The sequence below is a fragment of the Grampus griseus genome (assembly GCF_964374135.1).
Source record: "Grampus griseus genome assembly, chromosome: 13".
Lineage (NCBI taxonomy): Eukaryota > Metazoa > Chordata > Mammalia > Artiodactyla > Delphinidae > Grampus > Grampus griseus.
The window spans coordinates 61,842,441-61,865,521 of NC_139007.1; the positions used below are offsets into that span (position 1 = coordinate 61,842,441).

The 23,081-nt window shown below is 35.5% G+C and overlaps 1 protein-coding gene across 15 annotated transcripts in view; it reads right to left on the reverse strand.

Moving 5' to 3' along the window:
* BCLAF1 (BCL2 associated transcription factor 1) overlaps window positions 1-22,610 on the reverse strand; it is a 29,558-nt gene extending 6,948 nt beyond the window's left edge. Inside the window, exons 1-12 of one of the 15 annotated variants that reach the window (XM_082668773.1) lie at window positions 22,488-22,608; window positions 22,061-22,157; window positions 16,135-16,238; window positions 14,262-14,375; window positions 12,494-13,405; window positions 10,555-11,220; window positions 10,242-10,411; window positions 7,773-7,878; window positions 6,591-6,693; window positions 3,945-4,120; window positions 2,651-2,831; window positions 1,423-1,569 (exon numbers count right to left, since the gene is read on the reverse strand). In XM_082668773.1, the coding sequence (XP_082524899.1) occupies window positions 1,423-1,569; window positions 2,651-2,831; window positions 3,945-4,120; window positions 6,591-6,693; window positions 7,773-7,878; window positions 10,242-10,411; window positions 10,555-11,220; window positions 12,494-13,405; window positions 14,262-14,365 (2,565 nt within the window). In that variant the 5' untranslated portion in view covers window positions 14,366-14,375; window positions 16,135-16,238; window positions 22,061-22,157; window positions 22,488-22,608. Of the gene's footprint in view, window positions 1-1,422; window positions 1,570-2,650; window positions 2,832-2,892; window positions 3,812-3,944; window positions 4,121-6,590; window positions 6,694-7,772; window positions 7,879-10,241; window positions 10,412-10,554; window positions 11,221-12,493; window positions 13,406-14,261; window positions 14,376-16,134; window positions 16,239-21,974; window positions 22,158-22,487 lie in introns of those variants that run through there. The other 14 variants (XM_082668779.1, XM_082668776.1, XM_082668778.1 and 11 more) reach the window with 14 other exon arrangements.
* Between the last annotated feature and the right edge of the window lie 471 nt (window positions 22,611-23,081).

Genomic DNA, 23,081 nt, shown 5'->3' on the forward strand with positions numbered 1-23,081 from the left:
AGTATTATGGCCTTCTAAAATTTGGCTCCCGCTTTTTCTTAATTTTCCCAAACTTACACCAATCATCTAGCCATCTGAGTATTGGAGTTCTCTATTTAAGGATGTTTCACTCCTGCTTTCTTACAGTACACCTGCTCATCTTTTAAGCTCAAGATTCAATCCAATATCGTCTACGAAGTCTCTTCTAATCAGTATCTCCTTTGCAATAATCCACCATATGTATTTAGAATGTTCTCCATTACTAGGTCTCGTAAGCCAAGAATTGAAATCATATTTATCTTTCCATCTACAGCATAAACAGCAGTCTATTCATAAATTCTTAAATCGAAAAGGAGATAGGTCTTTTAAACTTTTCTGTAACTGAATAAAATGCCTTTCACTTTCCAGACTGTCAACTCAAGCATAAATTTCTCCTCACATGAGCATATGCTGTGCAAACATTATGCTTAACTTTTTCAGACTCTTGGTCCTTAAAGTATCCCAAAGAGGCAAATGGAAATTAGTTTTTGAAACAGCTACAATGCCCATTCTTCAAACAAAATATAGATCTACTTCAGAATACAGCTCTATAACTCTAATTTAGCTGATGGCATGGACATTCAGGTTTATTCAAATATATTCATAAAAAGCCAAATGAAAGATACATTTCTATAAAATCCAGTACTATTTTCCTCCCTGCTTCGACAAAACAATTAGTCTTCAGAAATAGTCTCTAAAACATGACTTCCCTGAGAAGCTATGACAAAAATGAGTATTCTGGTAATAGTTTTTGGTGTTTCCTCAAGTTTCTATAATACAGGAAAAAACCCTCTTCTCCCATGCCAAAGTGCAGAAAATTTCCATCATTACCTAGAGAATCTTTCAGGACCCACCTCCTCTGGCTTCATCCCTTATAAAACTACTTCAGAGAGAAGAGCATCACAAGGAAGCACTAAAGTAATGTGTATCTAGCAACTTTTCCATAATGTAATTTTTCATCTTCCTTTTACTCCAATAAAAGTTAACAGCCTCCTGAGAACCTTAATTACATGTACTGTGAAAGAATTCTTCTCCTTGTCTTTCAATTAAACAAATAGCTGCGATGATGAAAAGTAAATCTTAATTAGAAGCTTCTACAACTTTTACCGTCTTATAGACAGATACGAAACAAGTTACTGTTCTTCTCTGAATGTGGCTATCAAATCAGGTATATTTTTACTTTACCCTGATCAGCCCATAGGTGATATCAATAAAGTATAAACAGGACTAAAGGGACCCACATTTTCAAAACTTCAAAATCATCTGGGTAATGATTTATTTTAAAAGTTTCCTATATGATGGTGAAATCTTCTCATAGTAGTGGATACCTGTACTCAAATGTATTCACCCAGTATGCTTTGAAAATTAATGCAAACCAAATAAACAGAGATTTCTAACACCCACCAAGAAGTACTTCTTGCTCTTTGGGGTATATTCTGGATCCCATTCCTCTTCCTTCGGTCTCTTTTGAAAAGTAGTATTTGAGTTGTTTGGACCAGTATTTGTCCCAGCAAAAACTCCTCTGGCTCTTCCTCTGCCTCTAATTCGAAACTGATTAACATTAACAAAGTTGTTTAGTAGTGAAATCAAGAGGTATTAAGTTACATGCAAACTCTAATTTTACTGCAGTAACAAAAAACATTCCCTAATTTCTTTCCTAAATCTCAACTTCATGGCCACTGAGGCCAGTAAGGAGGCAAAAAATTCTGCCTACTGAAAGCTGAGTAGGTTAAGAAGAAATGCAGTCAACCTAATTAGTTAACAGTGCAGTCAGAATGCTGCACTTTCAAGGCCTGAACTAAAATTTTTAAATAATCAAGTTGGTTTGTTTCCCTTCTACTAGCCAAAAGAGTTGTCTAATTCCTAACACTAACATCCCAAGTGTTCAACTACACCTATCACCATACAGGCAAAGCTCTTCTCTTTCCCAAATCATCTAATTAGTGAACCCCACTAATAACAAACTGGATACTTGCTCAAGGTAGGAATCTGAATCTAGAAATTAAAGAGTCAAGAAGATGCACTACTATGAAGTCATTAAATTAACAATTGTAACAAATTTATGGAAACATGGGAATAATGCATATGCTATGTAGAATAAAAAGAAAAGATATAATTTCTATGACTGATACACGGATAAACAAGAACTTGAAGATAATAGGCAAAAATGAAAATAGCTGTCAATACAGAGATGAACATATGGATTTTTTTGTTTGTTTCAAGACTTTTTTCAAGGACTAAGTGATTAAAGAAATGGATCTCAATCACTAACTTTGCTTGACTCTTGGGTCTCTAAGCACTATGTAGTTACTGATTCCAATGTTAAGAAAAGTTATCTAGTTTATATAGATGCTTCTAAATCTCAAAATGGCATTTTATTCTTTTAAAATCAGGCAAAAACATTTATTTTTTACTTTATATACAAAGAAAGCATCATCCCAGCTCCAAGCCCTTCCTCACTCCCCCTAAATGGCATTTTTTAATGACGATATATCAAATACCATTTTATTTTTCAAGGCTATACGAGTAATGACTCACACAACAATGTCTAAAACATATATTTTACTTTCCTTATGTATAGTACTCTTAAGTAAAGTTCTACCAAATGATCAAAGATAATTTTATTACTTACAAAGGTTCCTCGTGGTCGGCTAACTCCTCCAAAGCCTGAGTATTCTTTCAGTTCATGGTGAGTTTTAAATTCTTCTTCTCTTTCCTTCTTACTCTCCTTTTCTTCTCGAGAACTGGGAGAAGAAGGTGATGCTGAAGAGGATGAAGATCGAGAATGATCTTGCTCTCTACTTTTATGTTTACTGCAAAATAAAGCAAACAAAAAATGTGTGCTATTTTTTAAAAAGATAAAAAGACCCCCTGTTGAATCTTATAATAAGAGGGATATTTTTCAAGTCAAAAAAACTATCCCCTATTAAAATTATTATGCAACTAAAATGATTGGGTGTTAAACTCTGACATAGTCTGTTTCCATTCTCCTTCAATATTTGTTTTACATGACTACTGAAAAACATGGTATGACATGCCAGTTAGAAACTAGCAGTCTGGCAACTTCAAGAATAAGGTTCAGTTCTTCAATATTTTAAACTTATTTTTATTTTAAGGAAAGGAAGAGAAGAGTAGGAAAAAGTAAGAATGGTCTTAAGGCCATGTTTCAAAATGAATGCAGTTTGTACACCCTGGGTGAGAACAGTTGATATCGTTTAGGCCATAACTCCGTTATTGAAATAAAAAGCATATGACATTACAAATACCAGTCATAAATTAAAAAACACAAGTAAAATCCACCATTTACCTAATGAATAGCAAGGAAAACAATTATCTATAATACTTCTTAGTATTCCTGTTATTTATTTGACTCTATGATGAACAATTTTACATGATTCTAATCCAACACCCGAAAAGGTCATACCTGCGATAACTCTTACCACTTCTAACAGTATCCATGGAAACATTACTTTGAAAGACTAATACACATTGCTATTTCAAAAAAACTAGTCCTTCCTCCCCCCCATCTCTCCCATGTTAAACCACTAGACATCAGTTTAAAATTCTTGTACTCTGGGTGTTATGAGTTGAAAAAGTGCGGAATCAAGCATAACGAACCAAAGTTCTTACACAAACTGTTTCTAGAAATGCACTGCATTGAAGTCCAACCTCCTGATGTAGCCTGGATAATAGGACACATTAATTTGTCATTTTTTTTTTCAGTGTTAGCTTGCTATTCCAAAGTTTTTGTCCTCATCCACCATAAGCCGTGTAAAAGACAAATATATTTTTGCTGTAAAACAAATAATTTTAATTGTTTAAATTTAAACATTCGATTACACAGTCAAAATTGAAAGCAATTAAGCTGACAATTATTAAAGGCTAATTAGAAGCTAAAACCTAACTCAGACAGTTTTAACAGTTACCTGTCATCTTTGTAAGATTTGTATTCCTTGTAATCTTTTGGAGTTTTTTCCTGCTTTCTTGATCCACTGGATTCCCTGGAGCCCTTGGAATCCCCCCGTTCTTTACTTCTTTCTTTTCTCCGACGATCAATGTCATGCCGAAGATCAGCAGAATCACACCTTAATTTTTTATCTCCCTATAAAAGACAGATATAAAATACAGATTTCAGGGAAACTATAGGGACAAAAATACGTATATATGTGCGTGTATGTACATGTGTGTGTGTGTGTGTATATATACACACACACAAAACCAAATTTTATGCCAATTTCTAAGCTGGCATTTTAGTATCAGAAAAGAATGAGTAACATACTACTTCCATACTTAGTTTTTGTTTAAAAATGTACTTGATGTTTTCACTAAACATTTGTGTACGCAAGTATAATGGGACTGGGGAAATTATTAAAAGGTAAATCATCTTGAAAATGTCATAGGTTTTTGTTCAAAGCAATCCATAATAAACTTTCATACAGTACTATGATACAATTATTTTTGTACTCAGCACATCCTCATTTATCCTTCAAAACGGTTTTTTATATAGTTTAACAATGATAGAGGTTATACTCAGTTGTGGGTGTAGCCATCTGCCTATAAAGCTAAGGGATCCTAAAGTAATGGTTCTCATTATTTAAGCCTCGTTGTCATCAAGCTCTTCCCATATAAGTTGACCAACCCAATAAAAACCGCTTCAAAAGTTAAGTATTCTGTAATTTCCATAACATGCAAGCGTAATATGATTAATGAAACCAACTGAGGTTGAACAAGGGTAGAAACAAAGCCAGAAAGATATTATTCCCAATCCTGTACTCAGTATCTGGGCCATATACTGCCCTTTCTCAATTCAGGTATTGCAACGGACATTAGTTTAACTGGGTCACAATTCACCTCCTTCTTGTTCCATTGCTTTTTCAAATACTATATAATTTAGGAAGATGGAAAGAGGCATCTAGGAATGAAGAAAAATTATACATCAGTAAGATGCTAAGCAATGTGGACATCCTTGCTACTATTCAACAATAAGAAGTACTCTGGGAAGTCTAGCTATAATGTTCATAAACATTCATATCTCCAAATGATACCAACTACTCACCCATTTGCTCCCACTGTAACAAGAAAAATCTAATCAAGAGCAAAAATCTTCCTATTCACCTAGTAATACATTATTACCAAGTCCACAAGTAACAATAAAAGTGAAAGTATTTTGTAAAGGCCAAACTATATATATACACACATATATATATGCATACATATATATACATATATATAAACAACATAGTACTAAATATATGTTAATTGTTCACTCAGATAGGAAGATAAAGGATAAAAAGCAATGTCATATCCTCTTGTCCTTCCATTAGTTATCACTATTTTCTCTCCTCTCGATCAAAATCGGTCTGAGTAACAGAGAGAAGGAAGATACTCACTCTGTCAGAGTACAAGAATAGACTAAATTGTGGGCAAAACAAAATTAACCAACATTGAACCCAAGGTATTGAAAGTAAAAGCCAAAATTAGCATTCACTTCTCAGAATCTGGTTTTCCAAGATTAATGTGCCCCATGCAAAGAAACCACTTTCTTCCTAAGCTCTAAATTTCTTATCTAATGAATTAATAGCATGCCTAATTAAAATGGTTATATACTACAACCATTAATAACAGCTTCTAGTAATAAAAATGCCAATGTTTTCATAACAGCCCAATTATTCAACTCTGCAAGATAGATGTATTCTCACTCTTCCTATTAGAAAACCAATGTCCAAGACGCTAATTACTTTCCTAATATCACAGAAACAGTACTTGGTGATGGCCAGAATTGGAACCAAGCAATACGCTTCCAGGTTCCCTAGCCTTTTCACTACAACAGACAGTTGCTCCCTTTTAACCTTGCTCCATATTTCAACTAGACTTTTATGGACTGTCATATAATCTACTTTGAAAATGTCAATTTCAAATTATCAATTAATCAGAGTCCCTTAACGACTGAATTCCATACTCAAGAGTCCTCCGACCCCAACGCCAGTAATTCCAGTCATTCAGACTCCTTTCTCAAGTTTAAAAGCATTCTTCCCCACAATCCACAAAAACTATAACACAGTTTTTGTTCCAAATGTTCATTTGTAAACCAGTTCTTAGAATGCTTATTTCTTAGTCCAGATCAAAAATGCCCAGTAGCATGGAGATTACTTCTTGTTCTCTCTGTGAAGAACCTAGAGATATTAATTTAGGCACACATAAATCAAGGAATATTCTGGCTCATCCATTTCACCTCTAACGGAAACCCTAATATAATTTATATCTTTGCTTTTATAATTTTCCTTTGTCTACTCATTGATTCTTTGCCCTTTTCTTAGAACTAGTTTCTTCCTTTCAGTAGCATTTAAAAAAATCATTCTTGGTTTAACTTAGATATATAGTACAAGTGTCAGCTTAATTTCTTCTAGGAAAGTACACTATATATGCTACCATAAATATATACATAATGTATTTACAAGTTACAGATGATATCCTTAAACATTTTGCCTAAACAAACTATGCTTATTAGTACAACATCATTAACTAAGCTGAAGTTAACATGAGAAAAAAAAAAAGGTCCATTCAAAACATACCTTTTGATTTTCTTCTTTAAAAACTCTCTCTTCCCCTGCTAAACGCGTGTGCTTCCTCAGGGCACTTGGAGAGATGTCAATTCTCCTTAATGTAAAATAAAGTCTATTTGTAGTCACATTAACTTTATGGTTCCACAAATTCCTAAAATTGTCCATTTTTGTAAAGGAAATACTAGACAGTTGTTTCTCTCCCAGTTGTCTAATTTAGCACAGCAAGATTATTAATCTAATTCCTAATAGATAATTAAGAAATAAAAACTATATTAAAAATGAATTAAAATGCTTCAACCAAATTTTTATATATAAATGAAGCCTGACCTTTTAAGATATCAAGCTTACTTTAACCATCAAAAAAAGGAAAACATGTTTTGATTAAATTGGACATTATCATTTTAAGTGTTAATCATCATACAATTATAATCATTGTGTATCAATGAATACACAAATAGGATTATTTGTTAAGTATCTCCAATATTTTTACAGATTCAGTAGATCTTTAGTTTTATTCTGTGCCCCTCCTTGCCTTTTTAAGCTAGTGTCAGTTTCATCTTCTCAGTGCCTCTTCAGCAGTGACCACCAAAACCATACCTACTTTGTATTAAGCACCGAACTAGATATTTTATAATCAATACTAATTGTCACCACCATCCTGCAAAATAGGCACTGTTATTCTTGTTTGTAGATGGGAAAAACTAATGTTAAGCGATTAAGTAACTTTTTTATCACAACGCAATTAAGTGAGAGAGCAAGGACTGGAATACAACCGTCTGACTTCAACATTCACGAGCTTTTCATGAAAAACAATTCTACCTTTCACCAAGCATTTTAATTTTACAAACTTACTGGAAGTAAATCTAATTCAAGGGTTACTTCTCTAGGCATCCAACCCCCTCCCAACATACAGATGTTGTAACTATTTAATTTCATACTGGCAAGTGATAAGAATTAGTGTTTTAAGTTCTAACAACCAGTTTAAACCAAATAAAACTGAAAATTAAAAAGAAACAGTAAATTACAAACTTTTCAAGATTGGAAATATATTTATTCAAGCTACAAATCAAAGTTCGTTTGTGTCATAACATCCACGTAGTTCCATATATCTTGTCTAAAGTTCCAACATAAACTTGTTTGAACAGCGTCTTCCTATCAAAACAACATTTTTACATGCCCAGTATACATTACCTGTGTATCTCAGGGCTCTTTTGCCGGGCACTATGTTCTTCAGTGGCTTTCTGATACGAGGTGAACCTCTCGTTTAGAGTCACTGCAGCTGATTTGAAGTATTGCTCTGTTGATTTAGGAGAAACACTGCCCAGTTAGTTATCTTTACTTTAAGAGCGATTTTCATTTGTGACAGAAGGGCATGTAGCAGGTGAAAAGAAAAATAAAAATACTCAAGAAACCTAGCAGAAGAGAACCAAGTGTTACAAAGAACTCCTACCCTGTCCCTTGTAACTTCTTGTACCTCAACAGGTAACTGATGCAAAGTTCCTCACAGGTCCCTGTCAATATTGCATATAGACCAAGAACAATAAATATATTAAATTGAGTCTCTAATTCCATTTCAATAATGCACTACACTTCCTCAAACAGAACAAAAAGGAACAATATGTGAATGTCCTTAAGCCTTGCCAATATGAACCAATGAAGTTAACTTCAAGTAATCATTTGCAGGAAACAAAAAATGCTACGGTAACTACACAGCTAGTTTTAGTAAGCTAATCAAAGTATTTCAGCAAGAACTATGTTGACAACAAAAACTGGATTTAAGAAAAAACTGAATACTGCCATTTCAATTGGAAAAATATTTTTTAAATCAATTAACACTAATTACTCCAAAACTCTGGCATCTTGGCAAACCTGACAGCACATTTGATATTATTGTCTTGTCTTTCTTTTAACAACTTTAAAATTAGTAATAGCAATACTGATTAGTTTTTAAACCATTTCAAAATATGCTGTAGATGTAATATAGAAAGACGTATAAAGTCATGAAATGTTACATTATGAAGCAAGCTATCTGCTTAACAGGTCAACATACATCTGTGTCAACTTACCGCCCAATATCCAGCACATGTCTCATAACCAATCATTAAAACTTGAAACGGCCACTACAAGGGTAGTGCCTCAATCATAATTCCATGAAACCCAGGAATTTGAGCTAGCAACTCAGTTTTTATGCCATTTTTGCCAGGAAGACAGAAGATTCAACTTTGCCTGTATCTTTCAACAGCTATTTTACTTTGAAACATGGATTTGCCATTTCAAAACATATTCCAGGACCTAGTTACAATGAAAAAGAAAACATCACTGGGCATTTTCAGCTCTATGTTAAGTAAGAGCTGTTCAGATCGGTTGCACAATACGAATAATGAAACATAACTACAATTCTTTTTCTTTTTTAAAAAAAAAAGGAAAACGAAAAAGGAAAAATTTTATGAAAACCTGATCTCAAAATTCACCAATAAACTGTAAAATGTGGAGACAGGTCAAAAAAAGATGAAAAAAGAAAAAATGTTAACGTTTCATATTCTATGCACCACAGTAATATGGTCATAAACTGGTTCACAAACCTAGTTATAGCCAAATAACAAAACTCTTTTGTTACTATGTTTAAATAATTATAGTCAAAATGAAATTCATTAACTAGTCACTGTTTTGAAATATCAAATGCATAAAGAATTTGCTAAAGGCAAGTTTCAGCTATTATCAGTTGTTCTCACATCCAAAGACAAACTTTTCAGAAAACGGCTTTTCAGAGCAACAGCCATGGAGATTCCTGGGTAAGAAACTATTTCAAAGTAAACTGCCTTTCAAACACAAAACCAAAATAATAAAAACAAGTTCTATTTGCCCAAAAAGTCACATGCTAAAACCTTTGAAAATTATTAGTAACTTTGAAACTAAAACTACGTACTAGTGAAAATAGAACATCACTACTCAGTTGAAACGAACACCCTTATCAACCCCAGGACCTAAAGAAATGTCATAATTATTATCCTAATCAGTCACTATTCACAGAATCACTACTTACCCAACATACTTATAAATTTCTTGAAATTCTTCCCCTTTAAAACTCCTAATAATGTTTTTTCTTGTTTATTTATCATATAAAAAAGCCAAATATTATAACAAGTTAACTAATACAAAATTAACACAGGAAATTAATACTGTTTTTCCCCACTGGTTTCAAGTTTCTTTAAAAGTTAAAAAGAAATTCTTAATAATAACAATACTGCCCCACTTTGTTATAAATCCAATGCCAAGAGTACATTAATACAAGTCCCATGCATGCAATCAAAGATAATCTGTAAGCACCCTGCACTTCAAATACAGTATTACGGTACATTTCAAAAAGACTTTTAGCATTGTATAAATCTACGTCATGTTTTATCATAATACAGATTTTTAGGGTATGTTTTAATTCTATTTAGCATTTTAATCACTTTATTAAATATTAAAAATCACTTTACTAAATAGGTCTTAATGTTAACCAGACTGTTAGCTCTTTCGTGTAGTGCTATTTTTCCAAAAATTTAATAGTCTATATATACTTGCTAGTCCTGGGGTGCATTAATCATTACACATAGCTGTTCATTTTTTTACTTACAAGATAACTTTAATTCACGATAAGAAACATACTAAACATACCTTTAACATGATGAACCAAGGACACAATGTGTTGAATAAATGACTCTGAAGTGCTTTTGCTGGCCTGTGGCAACTTAATGTGGTCAAAGATGGATCGGAATTCTTGCTCCTTCTTGACAGAATGGACAAGTGTACTAGCAAGTAGCCTGTCTTTAGTCAAGGAAGCAGGTCTGGAGCATATCGGTAACAGACACATACAAACAAAATATACCATTGGTTTGAATATGAAAATGGTAAGTACATTCAGAAAATAATTAACTGGATTATTAACTAACCACCCACAGATTATTTATTAGGTATCAGTGTGGATTACCTGTTAGAATCATCAAGAGGAACAGGTGCCATTTTGAGTTTGACTTCAGGACGATGAGAATCACTGGCTATCATTTTGATCCTAAGTGGACTCTCCTCTCTGAAGGTAGACTTTTCTCGTGCATCCAGATTCTTGTGTAGAGGGGGACTGTAATCAAAGAGGTCTTTGAGCTTTTCAGACTTTACCTGCTCAGGTGACTGAGTTTCTTTCTTTACTGTTATTCTTTCAGAATTTTTGTCGTCTTCCTTGTGCTTATCTTTTGTAGTGCTAGGCCTTTCCACTACATATCCAGTCTCTTTAAGTTTATAATTTTTTTCTTCTCTAAATCCATCACTTTCTCTATTGCCTTTCAATGAAACTTTGGACTTGTACTTGGGTCCTTCCTCCTCAGTATTCCGGTGAGATGTAGTAGCAAAATTTTTACCCTGATCTGCAAGAACTGACTTCCTGAACTGTCTATAATCCTCTGTCTCCTCTGTGTCATCCCCTTCTGAATCATTAAACTTTTGTTTTCCAGACTCTTTATCACTGAAGTAATCTAGAGCTTCCTGATCTTCCCATTCTCCCTCTGCCCTCCCTTTCTCTGATCCTTTCTCCTTTGGAGCCTCTTTATCCCTGGTATTACCCCTATCAAGCAGGAATACTCTAGACTCTTCATCTGTGAACCTGTGAATAAGCAAAGAAGAGGATGGTAACTCTGGATTGCATTCATTGCAGATCACTTGCATACTTAATTGTGCTTCCCAATATCACAGGACCAGTAATAAGAGGAAAAAACCCTACTGAAAAGTGCTTTTTCAGATTCCACTTTTAAAAAGCATTAAAAGCATCCATACAGCTTATGTACTGGTTTTAAATAAATTTACACATTAGACTTCCTAAAGTTTAAAAAAAGTAAAGCCATCTCAAAAACCTGTTCTATTTATAGTCCACAATTCTGCACTAACAAATCCAAATTTCCAGAGATTCTAGAACATACAACACAGCTTAATTTCTGAGGCTAAAAACCACTAATAAACAATATACTTATCTATTAAAATTCTACTTATGATTATACTCAATCTCAGACTATTTCACTTATATAAATAAGAGTTCAAAAAAGTGGACTTCAAGGTAATTAATATTAGATATTTACTAGTCTATCTAGACCACAAAATAGTTCATATATACTTTGCAGTAGAAAATGATGCTTTCTGGCAACATTAAGTAGAAACTATGTATCAGTCCACTAAGAAAATTAATTTTAGATTGTATAGCACTAAATCATAAATAGCATGCTTGCAGTATTCCCTCACTTGTAAGTCAATCACACTACCTTTGCAACCCATTTTCATTAAGCTTTTTAGTAACCTTTAGCAATGCTTGAAATTAGAATTCAAACCAAGTATCTCTCTGAAATGTTTACTTGAGTAAGAAATACCATTTATTATCTTTTCTACAGTCAGGCACATTCGTTAAAAACTGGTAGCTGGACTGTTTATAATACCACACAAGAACATGTAATATAATTGCATTATTTATGTAGGTCACTTTATAATGGTGAAGAGTACAAAATAAGCTAACACTTATAAAATTAATCTGTTTTTACAACATGTTAACCATTAGTTATATTGTTTTTACTGTTTTTACAACATGTTAACCATTAGTTATGCTTTATGCTACTCAATTTCTCATTTATACTCTCAATTCTGGACTGACTAAAAATGGATAAAATGAAAAGGAGGAATATGAATTAGCTTCATAAACATTTATTAGAATACTTCACTTCCAAAGTTAACAAGATACGAATAAAACCAACTTGGAATTATCTTATAAAGAAGGAAGTCAGGAGTAAAAATAGCTAAATACACATCACAATGCAATTTTTAGCCTTAAAATCCAAAAAGAATTCAAAGATCAGAAGTATTAATATTATAATCTAAATTCTCTTAGTTCTTACCTTTTTAAGAATTTTCCTGTCTTTGCAGTTTCCTGATCCCCACCATCAGGATAAAATGAGGAACGTCCCCTAGCCTCATCTCTTGGAGCATTCTGTGGTGTGATTGTCTTTGCAGGGCTTCTTCGTGAAGGGATGTGATGAATTGGACTATTCTGAGAAGGACTGTATCTACTAGATCCATTTCCAACAGAACCAGACCCAGACCTTTCAGGACTATGCTGAATGGAATGTGAATGCTGAGAGGGGGTGTTTTTTGCAGAGTGTACTGTACTGAGCATGGGGGCATCAGAGCAAGATGAACTCTGACTAGGTGGTGTAGCAATTGGTGAAGGACTATGGGGTGATCTGGGACTATTATCATATGCTGAAAGGCCAGGCCAAATATCACCAGATGTGGCTGATGATTTATTAAACTCATCAATAGATTCAGATGGGTCATGTTCAAATGTATCTTTCGGTTCCTCCTGTGACTTGTTTTTCAAAGGACTCTCTTCTTGGGGCTCCCCTTCAGCTTTTTTGGTTTGTTTTTCCTGAGACCCTCGTCTTTTAGAGACAGGAGACTTGCTATACGGGGACGAAGAACGAGAAGAGGATGATCTTGGAGACCTAGATGATCTATATGACCGGCGAGATCTGCTTCGGGATCTTTGAGAAGAAACGGATCTTCTTTTTGGACTCCTGGAACGTGAACGACCTCGTCTAGGACTCCTGGAGTGTCTTCTATTCCAAACAGGTCTATATCCACCTCGATGATATCTACCTCCTCCTCCTTGATAATACCCTCTACCCCTTCCTCTGTACCCATAAGGTCGTCTCATTCCTCTATTATTTCTGTAATCTCGGCGATAATCTCTAGAATACATGCGATCTCTACTACGAGATCTTGAATATGTCCTGGAACGAGACCTAGAACTAAAAATGAAATAAATATCAATCCAAGAAAAATAAACTATTACATCCTACCATCCCAAATACTTCTGGTTGAATATAACACGTAAATAAAGTGTCAAAGCCAAAAATGTATTATTTTTTAAAAAGCCCTCATTTATACAAAAGTAAAAGTTTACTGTTTTCAATGAAGAAAATCTCAATTCTAAGGTAAATATTGAGAAATAAAGGGCTTAGGAATGAAGGCACAGAAAACAGGGGAAAAAATTGACAACCAACAACAGGACACACTAACAAATTACAGTACCTTTATGCAGGCACTTAAAGTGATAGTGTTAAAAGAAAATGTAATGCCATGGAAGAATATTCACCAGTGAAATACCATTGGCTAAATGCATGCATAATAAAAACTTAGGCCTAGAAAAATAGTACAGGAAAATCATAAACAAGTATTAATTCATAATGAAATTATGGTCACTTTTATTTTCAACTTGTGGTCTCTATTTTCTATGTTAAGTATGTATTACTACTTAAAGAAAGACAACCAGAGTTTATAATTTTTAAACAATAAACCTACTGAGACCTCAGAGTCAGAAATGAGAAACTAAGAAACAGTATGCAAAGACTGCTTACTGTCAAATAATTCTTACATTATCCAATTCATCTCTTAACATTACAGCAGTTCCCGCTTATCTGCAGGAAATACATTCCAAGACCCCCAGTGAACTAACTCTAAAACAAGGATAACAATAGATCCATTCACAGGGTTCTTTGAGAATAAAACATGTTAATGAATGTAGCACTCTGTGTAAGCACTTCATAAGTATTAGCTGATATGATTATTATCATTATTTAAGGAATTAAAAGCACAGTAATTCACCTGTATCTCTTCTTTCTAGAGTGTGATCTTGATCTTGATCGTGAACTAGACTGTGATCTAGACTTTGATCTTGAAGAGTGTGATCTAGAATTGGAGCGACCCATTTCTTTTCTCCTAGTCAAATGAGAGAGTGAAAAAGGTTAAAATCACAATACAAGTGAAAATGTTTCAATTATTTAACTTATTTTCGGATACAAATTGAATTTACAAGACGTAAGTTTCTCAAAGGATATTACTCATCATTATTCATGAGTACTAAGACAGTCAATTATCCCTAACTAAAACTGTATTTTCACCTACATGACAGGTACTGTATAGTGAAGACACAACAGAAGATTTCTATGGACTGCCCCACCTATGTGCCTCAATCCAAAAAGGCAGCAGCTGCAGAAGCCAGAAAGAGCAATGATATCAGACTACAGCAGCATGTTAGATGTTATTCCATGCCCAATACAAATGCCTACCTCTCCTGTAAAAAAGATAAATAACATCAGAGTATTACAGATAACGAACCTGAAAAAAAGAAAGTACAAGTGGCGCAATACTAAAAAATACAGAATAAACCTACCCGACTGCCATCATAAGTGCTTTATGGCCTTGAAATGGGACTAAATTGACCACTCCATGTATACAATACTGCTTGGAATGGTGATGGATAGTCTCCTAGTAGAATAAAGGTCACTAAGTCTGAACAGCTGGAGCCATGGCTCTGCTTTCAATAGTCATGACTGCAGAATAAAAATGGACTTATGTGACAATGCCTAGGTTCACCCTGTAGCCTTCTGGTGAGAAGATGAAAAAGGATAAAAGATGAATAAACTGAAGAGATTGCTGCAAGAAAGAGATAATTTGGAACTACACGAAAAAGAGAACTTGGGCACCAGTATTGTAACTTTTCTAAACACTACCTAGTATCTAATACAATAATCAGACCTCACAGAAATCAGTAACAGGACTAAATGATTTATAAGATCTACTCTTCACAAAATTAAACATATACATATGCCTCCCAACTTTATTCCTGCTACACTATTTCCAAATTTCCACTAACTTATACAAAATAAGTAATTTTTTCCATAAAAAACAATTCATTAAACTTTCTTAATAGCCTGCAATTGCCATATATTTAAACCATTTCTCCTACTACCAAAATGTTTTAGGGCACTTATTTGACCTACCTAGACTTTGCTCAGTATTATGAAATACTATTTGAAAGTACTAAGATGAGCTGAATTATAGAGGAGACAATGATGTCTGCATACTTCCTCACCAAAAAACCACATAAATGACAAATTCAAGGGGTGTCAAGTATTTATTTTAAAACAAAACATATCTATCTTCAAAGAGACAAATACCAGCTTTGTCTTCTCTCACTCTTAATTCCAAGTAACTTAGGAAATACATAAAGACAGTACTCTCCTCAGAGTTATAGTGAGGATTAAACAAGTTGATACATGTAATATACTTAATACAATGCTTAGCACATAATAAGCAATCAATTTTAATTACCTTAACACCCACATAAGGGGAAAAAAGCTAAGTTACAGACCTCCTCTTGCATGCATAAAGGAAGGTAGTTAAATAAGCAGAGTTATTTTGTCTTGTTTTATTTTTAAATAACTTTGTGTGTTCTGAGTCTTTAAGCAGATGTGTTTATAGAAGTAGAAGCAGGCACACAACCTAGAAGCAGAAGAGATAGACAATCTTTTCCTTAAAACTATCTTTTAAAATCTGGCTTACTTCATACAAGCCACCAGAAAGCCCCCAAGAGTTTCAGACCACATCACTTTTAATCAGTCTAAATCATGAGTTCAGAAGTCACATTTTCTTAAATAAGCCAAAACTGAAAACTAGAATAAAGGATATTATTTACCTTGGGTTTTATGCAGGATCAAGCAATCAAGTGAAGTCTTTGAGATACTGTAAAATTCTTCCTGGAGAGAATGTTCTGAGAAATTAAATTCTAAATTCAAACTCCTAGCAAAGATAAAAAAAATATGAATTTGAATTATGGTAAATTAAAAATCCACTGTTTACAAGGCATCACACTCAACACTGCTATAAAAAACTCTTAATAAAGGCACTAAATATTTCAGGGAATGGAAAACTGATTAAGGAAATAAATTTTTAACCACAAAAGCTTAAAGGAACTTAACTTTTTTTGTTTCAATCAAGCAGTGCATTATGAAACTGAAGCACCTTTAATTCAAACACCTGAATTCTAATTTTAGCAATTTGGGCTTTAGAAAACAGAAGCTATGCTGTCATCCTATCAGAAAATTCCAAAGTGGCTGGCATAAGTGGCCATCTTGGTATATTAAAACATGTCGTGTATCTATAGTTAGTATTCATAACGCTACAGTTCGTAACTTAAGTACAATATGAGTTTATTTTAGTGCTCTGCTATTTACCTTATTCTCTCCTGGTCACTTCCTTTCATACAGTTTAGTTTCATTTGAAGCTGTTTTTTTAAATTCGTGTAACAGCCATCACAGTAATTCTAATTTTGTCCCTAAAAGCATTTTGATACATGTACAGATGTTCCAATAAAAGAACAGCCAGTAGATGAAACAAGTATCTATTGGAAGCCAATGCTCTTCCTAATTTACCATTACTATGCAAATAAATTTAAATTCTGCACAGACTATTAAGCAGTTTCAGTATTTACTGAAAAACTTAGCCTAATGAATAACATTCAGTGATTATCAATTATGTGCAAAGAACAGTCAAAAAACACTAAGGGAGCAGAAACTAAACAATTAACATTGTACATGCCTATACTCAAGGAATTCATAAACCAGCTTGAATGAAAAAAAAACATTAATATGAAAATCTGTGAATCTTACCAAGTTATCAATCCAATGAAAAATGTGATAACAATGAAAATACAAAGCAGAAGAAATTAAAATTAAACTGGTAAATCAAGAATATGTCCCCTAAATACCCATGGCCCTACAGCTGAGGGGATTAAGAGATCTGAGCTTTCAGAAACTTAGCAATTAAGGGAAATACACCAAAATAAAAATTAGCAAAAACAAAAGGTCATGGATACAGAAACAAAAAGATTTCTAAAGTCCTTGCATGTTTAGTTTTAAAAATATCAAATCCCCCAAGTGGGCAGAGGAAACCTCTCATCATCTAAATTGGTGCGTTGTTATGAAACTTTATGCTGACCTAGAAGTCCAATACTACTGATTCACTGCTGGAAGTGATACAAGGCTCATTTTAGCTAACTCTTCCCCCAAACAATTCTAAAAGGCTAATTTTAATTTCTATATATCCAGAGAAGAACCAACTGCCAAATCTCTCTTTACTCCAAGTGATGATTTTCTGAAGTTCCAAGAAAATATACACTAGAAATAGCAGTGAGGAAGGAGGGGCTGTAGGCTGTTAGACTAGTAGATGAGACATACATTCTTGTTCACAATCTATGAATACGTTCTCAAGTATCCATACCAAGAACTCAATGATCATATATAAAATGTCACACAATATACTTAATAATATATAATGTAAATTATATTTAACATTTAATAATATATTAATATTTAAGATAGTACAAAGACTGTAATCTGCTCCATTTTTTTTTTAATGAAATCTATGTACAAAGCACTGTGCTAAATATTATGGGAGACATAACTGTAAAAGGTCCCTGCCCTCCCAAAAACAACTAAAGAAGAACAGAAATCAACAAATTACAGCAAATTTAACTACCAACCATGTGCCCAGAACTGTGCTAGGTGACTTTAAATAAAATCACCTGATTTAATCCTCATAATCTTAGAAACTACATATTTAACCCCATCTTTCAGATGAATTTAAGCTTTCAGAATTCATATGAATTTACAACAAAGGTGCCTATCACAAGCCAGGCACAACTATTCTAGTGTAGGAAATATAACACTTTAAGTGAGACATTAAGTTCCCTACTCTCTTGGAGCTTATGTTCAAGCTAGGGGAAGAGAGAAAACAAAAAAGTAGTATGTCAAGAGGCGAAGAGCAGGACTACTACGGTGGGTCCTTGAACCGTGTTTAAAGAGGTAACAGTTAAGCTAAAGACAAGGAACATTGCAAAGACCCAAGAAAAGAAAAGCATTCTAGGCAAAGGACACAAATGTAGCAAATTCAGGACAAAAGACCAGTAAGAAGGTTGATCAAGGAGAGGGTATAAGATAAAACAGGAGAGACAGGAAAGGAGCAAATCAAATAGCATCTAGTAAGTAGGCCAGAGTAAAGGGTCTAGATTTTATTCTAACTGTAATGGGAAAGCCCTGGAAAGCCTGATCAGGGAAGTCACACCATATGATTTAAGATGGCTGCTGGGTAGAGCACGAACAACTTGGAAAGAAGAACTTGGAGACAAACTAGAAGGTTGAAGTTCAATATAATGGTTGCCTGGATAAAGTGGTAGCAATAAAGAAAGAAAAAAGAAGCAAATCCAGAATCTGGTTTGGAAGTACATAGAGTCAACAGTACTTGCTCACAGATTGTTAGTGGTATGAAGCACAGGGAATTCAAAAAAAAGAAAACGAAAAATCAATGGTGCTCCTAAATTCTAAGTTTTGGGCTCAAGTATCTGGAAGAAGTGCAAATTTGGGGGCAAAAACAGGAGATTTGTTTGCCCTTTTAGGCTGCCCATGGTCACAGACTGTAAAAAGTTAATCCAGAACTTGACCAAGATCTCCTGTGCTCTCTCCGATACCCTGACAGGTGCCTGATGTGGCCATAACCTACATATATAATTCAAAATGTCAAATCAATCTTCCCTCTATTCTAAACAAGATCACTTACTAACACACTGTAAAAAGAGATAGAGAATAAAGTGCTTCATGCACCTTTATCCAAATGATTCACCAACCAGTGAAGAACACAAGAGAATGAGTCAGGCTTTATTTTTTTAAATAAAGTTCTTAAAGAGAGTTCCCTGGTGGCCTAGTGGTTAGGATTCTGGGCTTTCACTGATGTGGCCCAGCTCAATCCCTCGTCAGGGAACTGAGATCCCTCAAGCCAGGCAGCAGGTCCAAAAATAAATAAAGTTCTTAAATATCTTAACAGAGCATATCGTTTATGGAATAATAATAATAACATAATGATCAGCTAGAACACAAGTGATGGAAAGAGCAAAGACAACTGGGCTCAACAAAATACACAAGTTGAAGCTCCTCCAAAAGAGATTCTTTAGGTTACCCTATCAAGCATACTTGAGCTGTCTTAATTTGATCATACTCAGGGAATCTGGGCTCCAGATTTTGTAAACAAATTATTGCTGTTCACATCTTCAATAATCCTAAAATTAATATCCCATGACTCTTACTCCAACTGACTAGGTTCAAAATTCTGGCTTGACCATTAACTAGCTGTCCAACACTGGACAAATTACCTTAATCTCTTCCAGCTTCAGTTTCCACATTTATAAACTAAGGTTAATTACGATACTTACTCATAGGTTTAAAATTAACAAACTGAACTAATAAATGTAAGCAACTTAAAGTTTGGCACATGGTATGCATTCAAATGTTAACTATCATTATTGGTAAACCTGGTCTGTGACAGTCTTAACTGCAGTTTATTAATTCTGCTTCAAATGATTACTATATTTAAGTTTGATATTTTTGATATGGCATTAACCAGCATTACAAAAAAGTAATTTTGCTTTAAAACACTCCAGAAGAAATGAATTTGAAGAATGGGTATATGTATATGTATAATTGAATCACTTTGCTGTACACCTGAAACACAACACTGTTAATCACCTATATGCCAATATAAAATAAAAATTTTTAAAAAACAGAGAAAAACAAATATTAAAATTGGTAAATGCTGATAATTATTTAACCTAGATAACAAACAGTTCACTATTCTACTTTGTGCTTGAAAATTTCCACAAGTAAAAGCTTTAAAAAATGATAGGTTTAGCTGCAAATTTTTAGTTCTTTGTCCAGCTCCTTGTCAGTCTGCTTTAAAAAAAAAGCGCACAGAACTGAGAAAAAGAAAGAATACCTTCATTCTAGACCAGGGTGTGCCAATCCCTGGTTCATGTAGCCCTAAAAAGTTTTCTACCTTTTTTGGCCTCCACCTAGTATAAGGACAAATACTGGATCAAGTAAAATTAAAGTGTTTGAAAATTCCAAAATAATACACAAATGTAGGCCTGTATTATTACTACATTAATGTTTGTAGACTGTTTCTTTCCCAGCCCTGAGGACAAATAAAACATTAAATATTTAAGACTCCAACGTAATACTGATGACCACTGTTTAAGAAACTGGAGTTGAAAAATGAACAAATTCCTAACCTACAACTATAAACAACATTTACACTTACTACCCAGAGATATAAGTTGGACTTCTTGATTCCCTTACCTACTTCTTGTTATTTAATAAATCACTGTAAGTTACACAGGAGAATTCAGCTAGTAGTCAACTAATGATTTCGAATGTAGCTTCTGGAAACTCCCAATCCAAAGCTCTATGTAGAACTGAAAAGACTTTCTTCGTTTCTGTTAAGTCGTGACTCACATAGTTAATCTAGTACAGCTAGCTGCCCACATTAAGTCATTCAATAAACTCAACTAGACCTGAGCCTACCAAGTGACAAGTTTTTACAGGTCTATTTCCAAGTACTAAAATACTATTGTTCTTCCAAGTCAAGAATCAGCTCTGCCTAAAAAATTTCCTTTGCCACCATTTTAATTATCTGAATCAAGAGGGATTTCAATGTTTACCACAATGTATCAGTGAAAGTGTGGTATTTAAAAAAAAAAAAGCTAACTGCCATCAGTAAACAGGCTTTAGGTTGTTCACCTAAAGTGAGTTATTTCAGACACACAAATCTTCGATTCGATTACCTACCCTAAATTGGCTAGGATCACAAAATAATGCAAATAAACTGGTAAGGGTTTTTCCTCTGTAAAGGTTCTTTATTGTCTGACCTGCAGCCCAATCCTTCTTCCCAGCTACAGTCCAATCGGAAGGAAAATTCACATTGAGAGATAAGAAATTTTGTTTTGCTTTTTAATACCAAAAAAATTTTAAAGGCGCTGCTGCAAAAAGATACAAGTTGAAGCAGCTAATCTCTATACATCATTTCTGGTCATATCTGCCTCCAACTTTAGTCTCAGTTTTTTCAATTCAAAATGATTTATAAAAAAAAAAAATTTGACATCGAAAAGTAGCTGCCAGTACTGCTAATTGATTCTGACGAGATAAACCTTAAAAGTAAATAAAGCCAACTACGGACTTAAATAAAATGAGGGCAAAGTCCTTAACCTCAACTCACCACTCCGCTCCATGTATACCACCAACTGTACCAACCACGGCTACAACATTTCTAACGAGGTACAAGCGGCTGAAACTCTCGCAAAAAGGACGTGGCTTCGCGTGTACTACACAACTGCCCTTTAGGCCCGGGGGTGGCGGGGCCGTTCTTAGATCCATCGACTAAGGCCCGCTGCCCAAACTAGGAAACCGTGATTAGGCACCAACTCCTACAGTCAAAAGTGCACTTTCGCTTCAAAGCAGAGTTACCGGGGGGCCCGATTAGATTAGCCCCGAAGACAATTTTCCCGCAACCCCGGAGGCGATGCCGGGGTCTGAAGAGCGGAACAGGATCCTAAGACAAAGTGAGGTAACCAAAATAAGGCGTAAACCGACTGGGAGCGTGAAGCCGGGGAAAAGGAGTTCAAACGACGCGGAAAGGGGTTAGCTAACCTACCCAAAGCACTTCGCTGCACGTCAGTGATCCTATCAAAGCCCCAAAGGCCGGGAAGAAAGGTGGCGAGAAGCGAACACAAGTTGTACCTCGGGCCGCCTCAGGGGCCGTAGGCGGCGAAGGGAGGGAGGAGGAAGCGCGCGTGCGCGAGGCGAGCGTTCAGTCGGGCGCGAGCAGAGGTCCGGGCTGAGGAAATGGGGGAAGGGATTAAGAGAGAGATCTGCGCAAGCGCATGAGAAGGCCGCGCGGTCTGTGGGTATCGAGCCAGGCTCGGAGCCGCGTGCGCGCGCGCGCGCGCACACCGTTCTCGCTGCTCACCCCACCCCCATCTTTTCGGGCCGTAGTGCCTCGAAAACCTGAGGGAAGCTGACCGGGAAACGCATAAATAACGGCGCAAGGTCTCCTGGGTTCTCCTGTCGCCGCCAACCCGCCACTACCAACAAAAGGTTCAACAATATTCATTCCTCCTCGACATACACTGCCCTTTGAGTGATTTGAATGCAACGCAAGGCCTACCTGACACGCCGAAGCACGGTTCCCGAGACTTATCTTCCTCGTAACTACACCGCGGCCATTTCCCGACTCAAGCACGGGAGGAAAACCATAGAGGTATCTTCGACGCGCTAGCTCCTCTCCGTCACTTCCGATTTGGGGCGTGGCCTCCGGTGCCGCTAAATATATGGGCAGGCCCCGCCCACCCCCTCCGCCCTAAACCGGCTCCCTGGCCGTTAAAAAGATGTTTCCCGAGGATTTCTGGGAAGTCGCGTGGCTGGTCTCGCGCGATGATCTGGCGGCCCCGCCTTCCGGCTTTTAGCAGCCGCCTCCGCCAGGGTGGCGGTAGACAGTGGGCGGGGTCTTGTCGCTCGGCCCTGAGGTCGATGGTCCACACAGTTGGGTACGCTGGCCTCTCTGCCTTGCGTTGAGGGAACCCTCCGGACTTTTCTGTCGCCCCCACTTTTTGTTCGTCTGGTCCATGCTTTCTGTGGCGCCAACTCAGACCAGGCCAGAAGCAAAAGGATAATCTCACACTGAGGAAAAGACGCGGAGGCAAGGGGCTGCTCTGTTCGCACACTGCGTCTCTACGCCAGGAAGCGCCGAGTTCTCCGACGC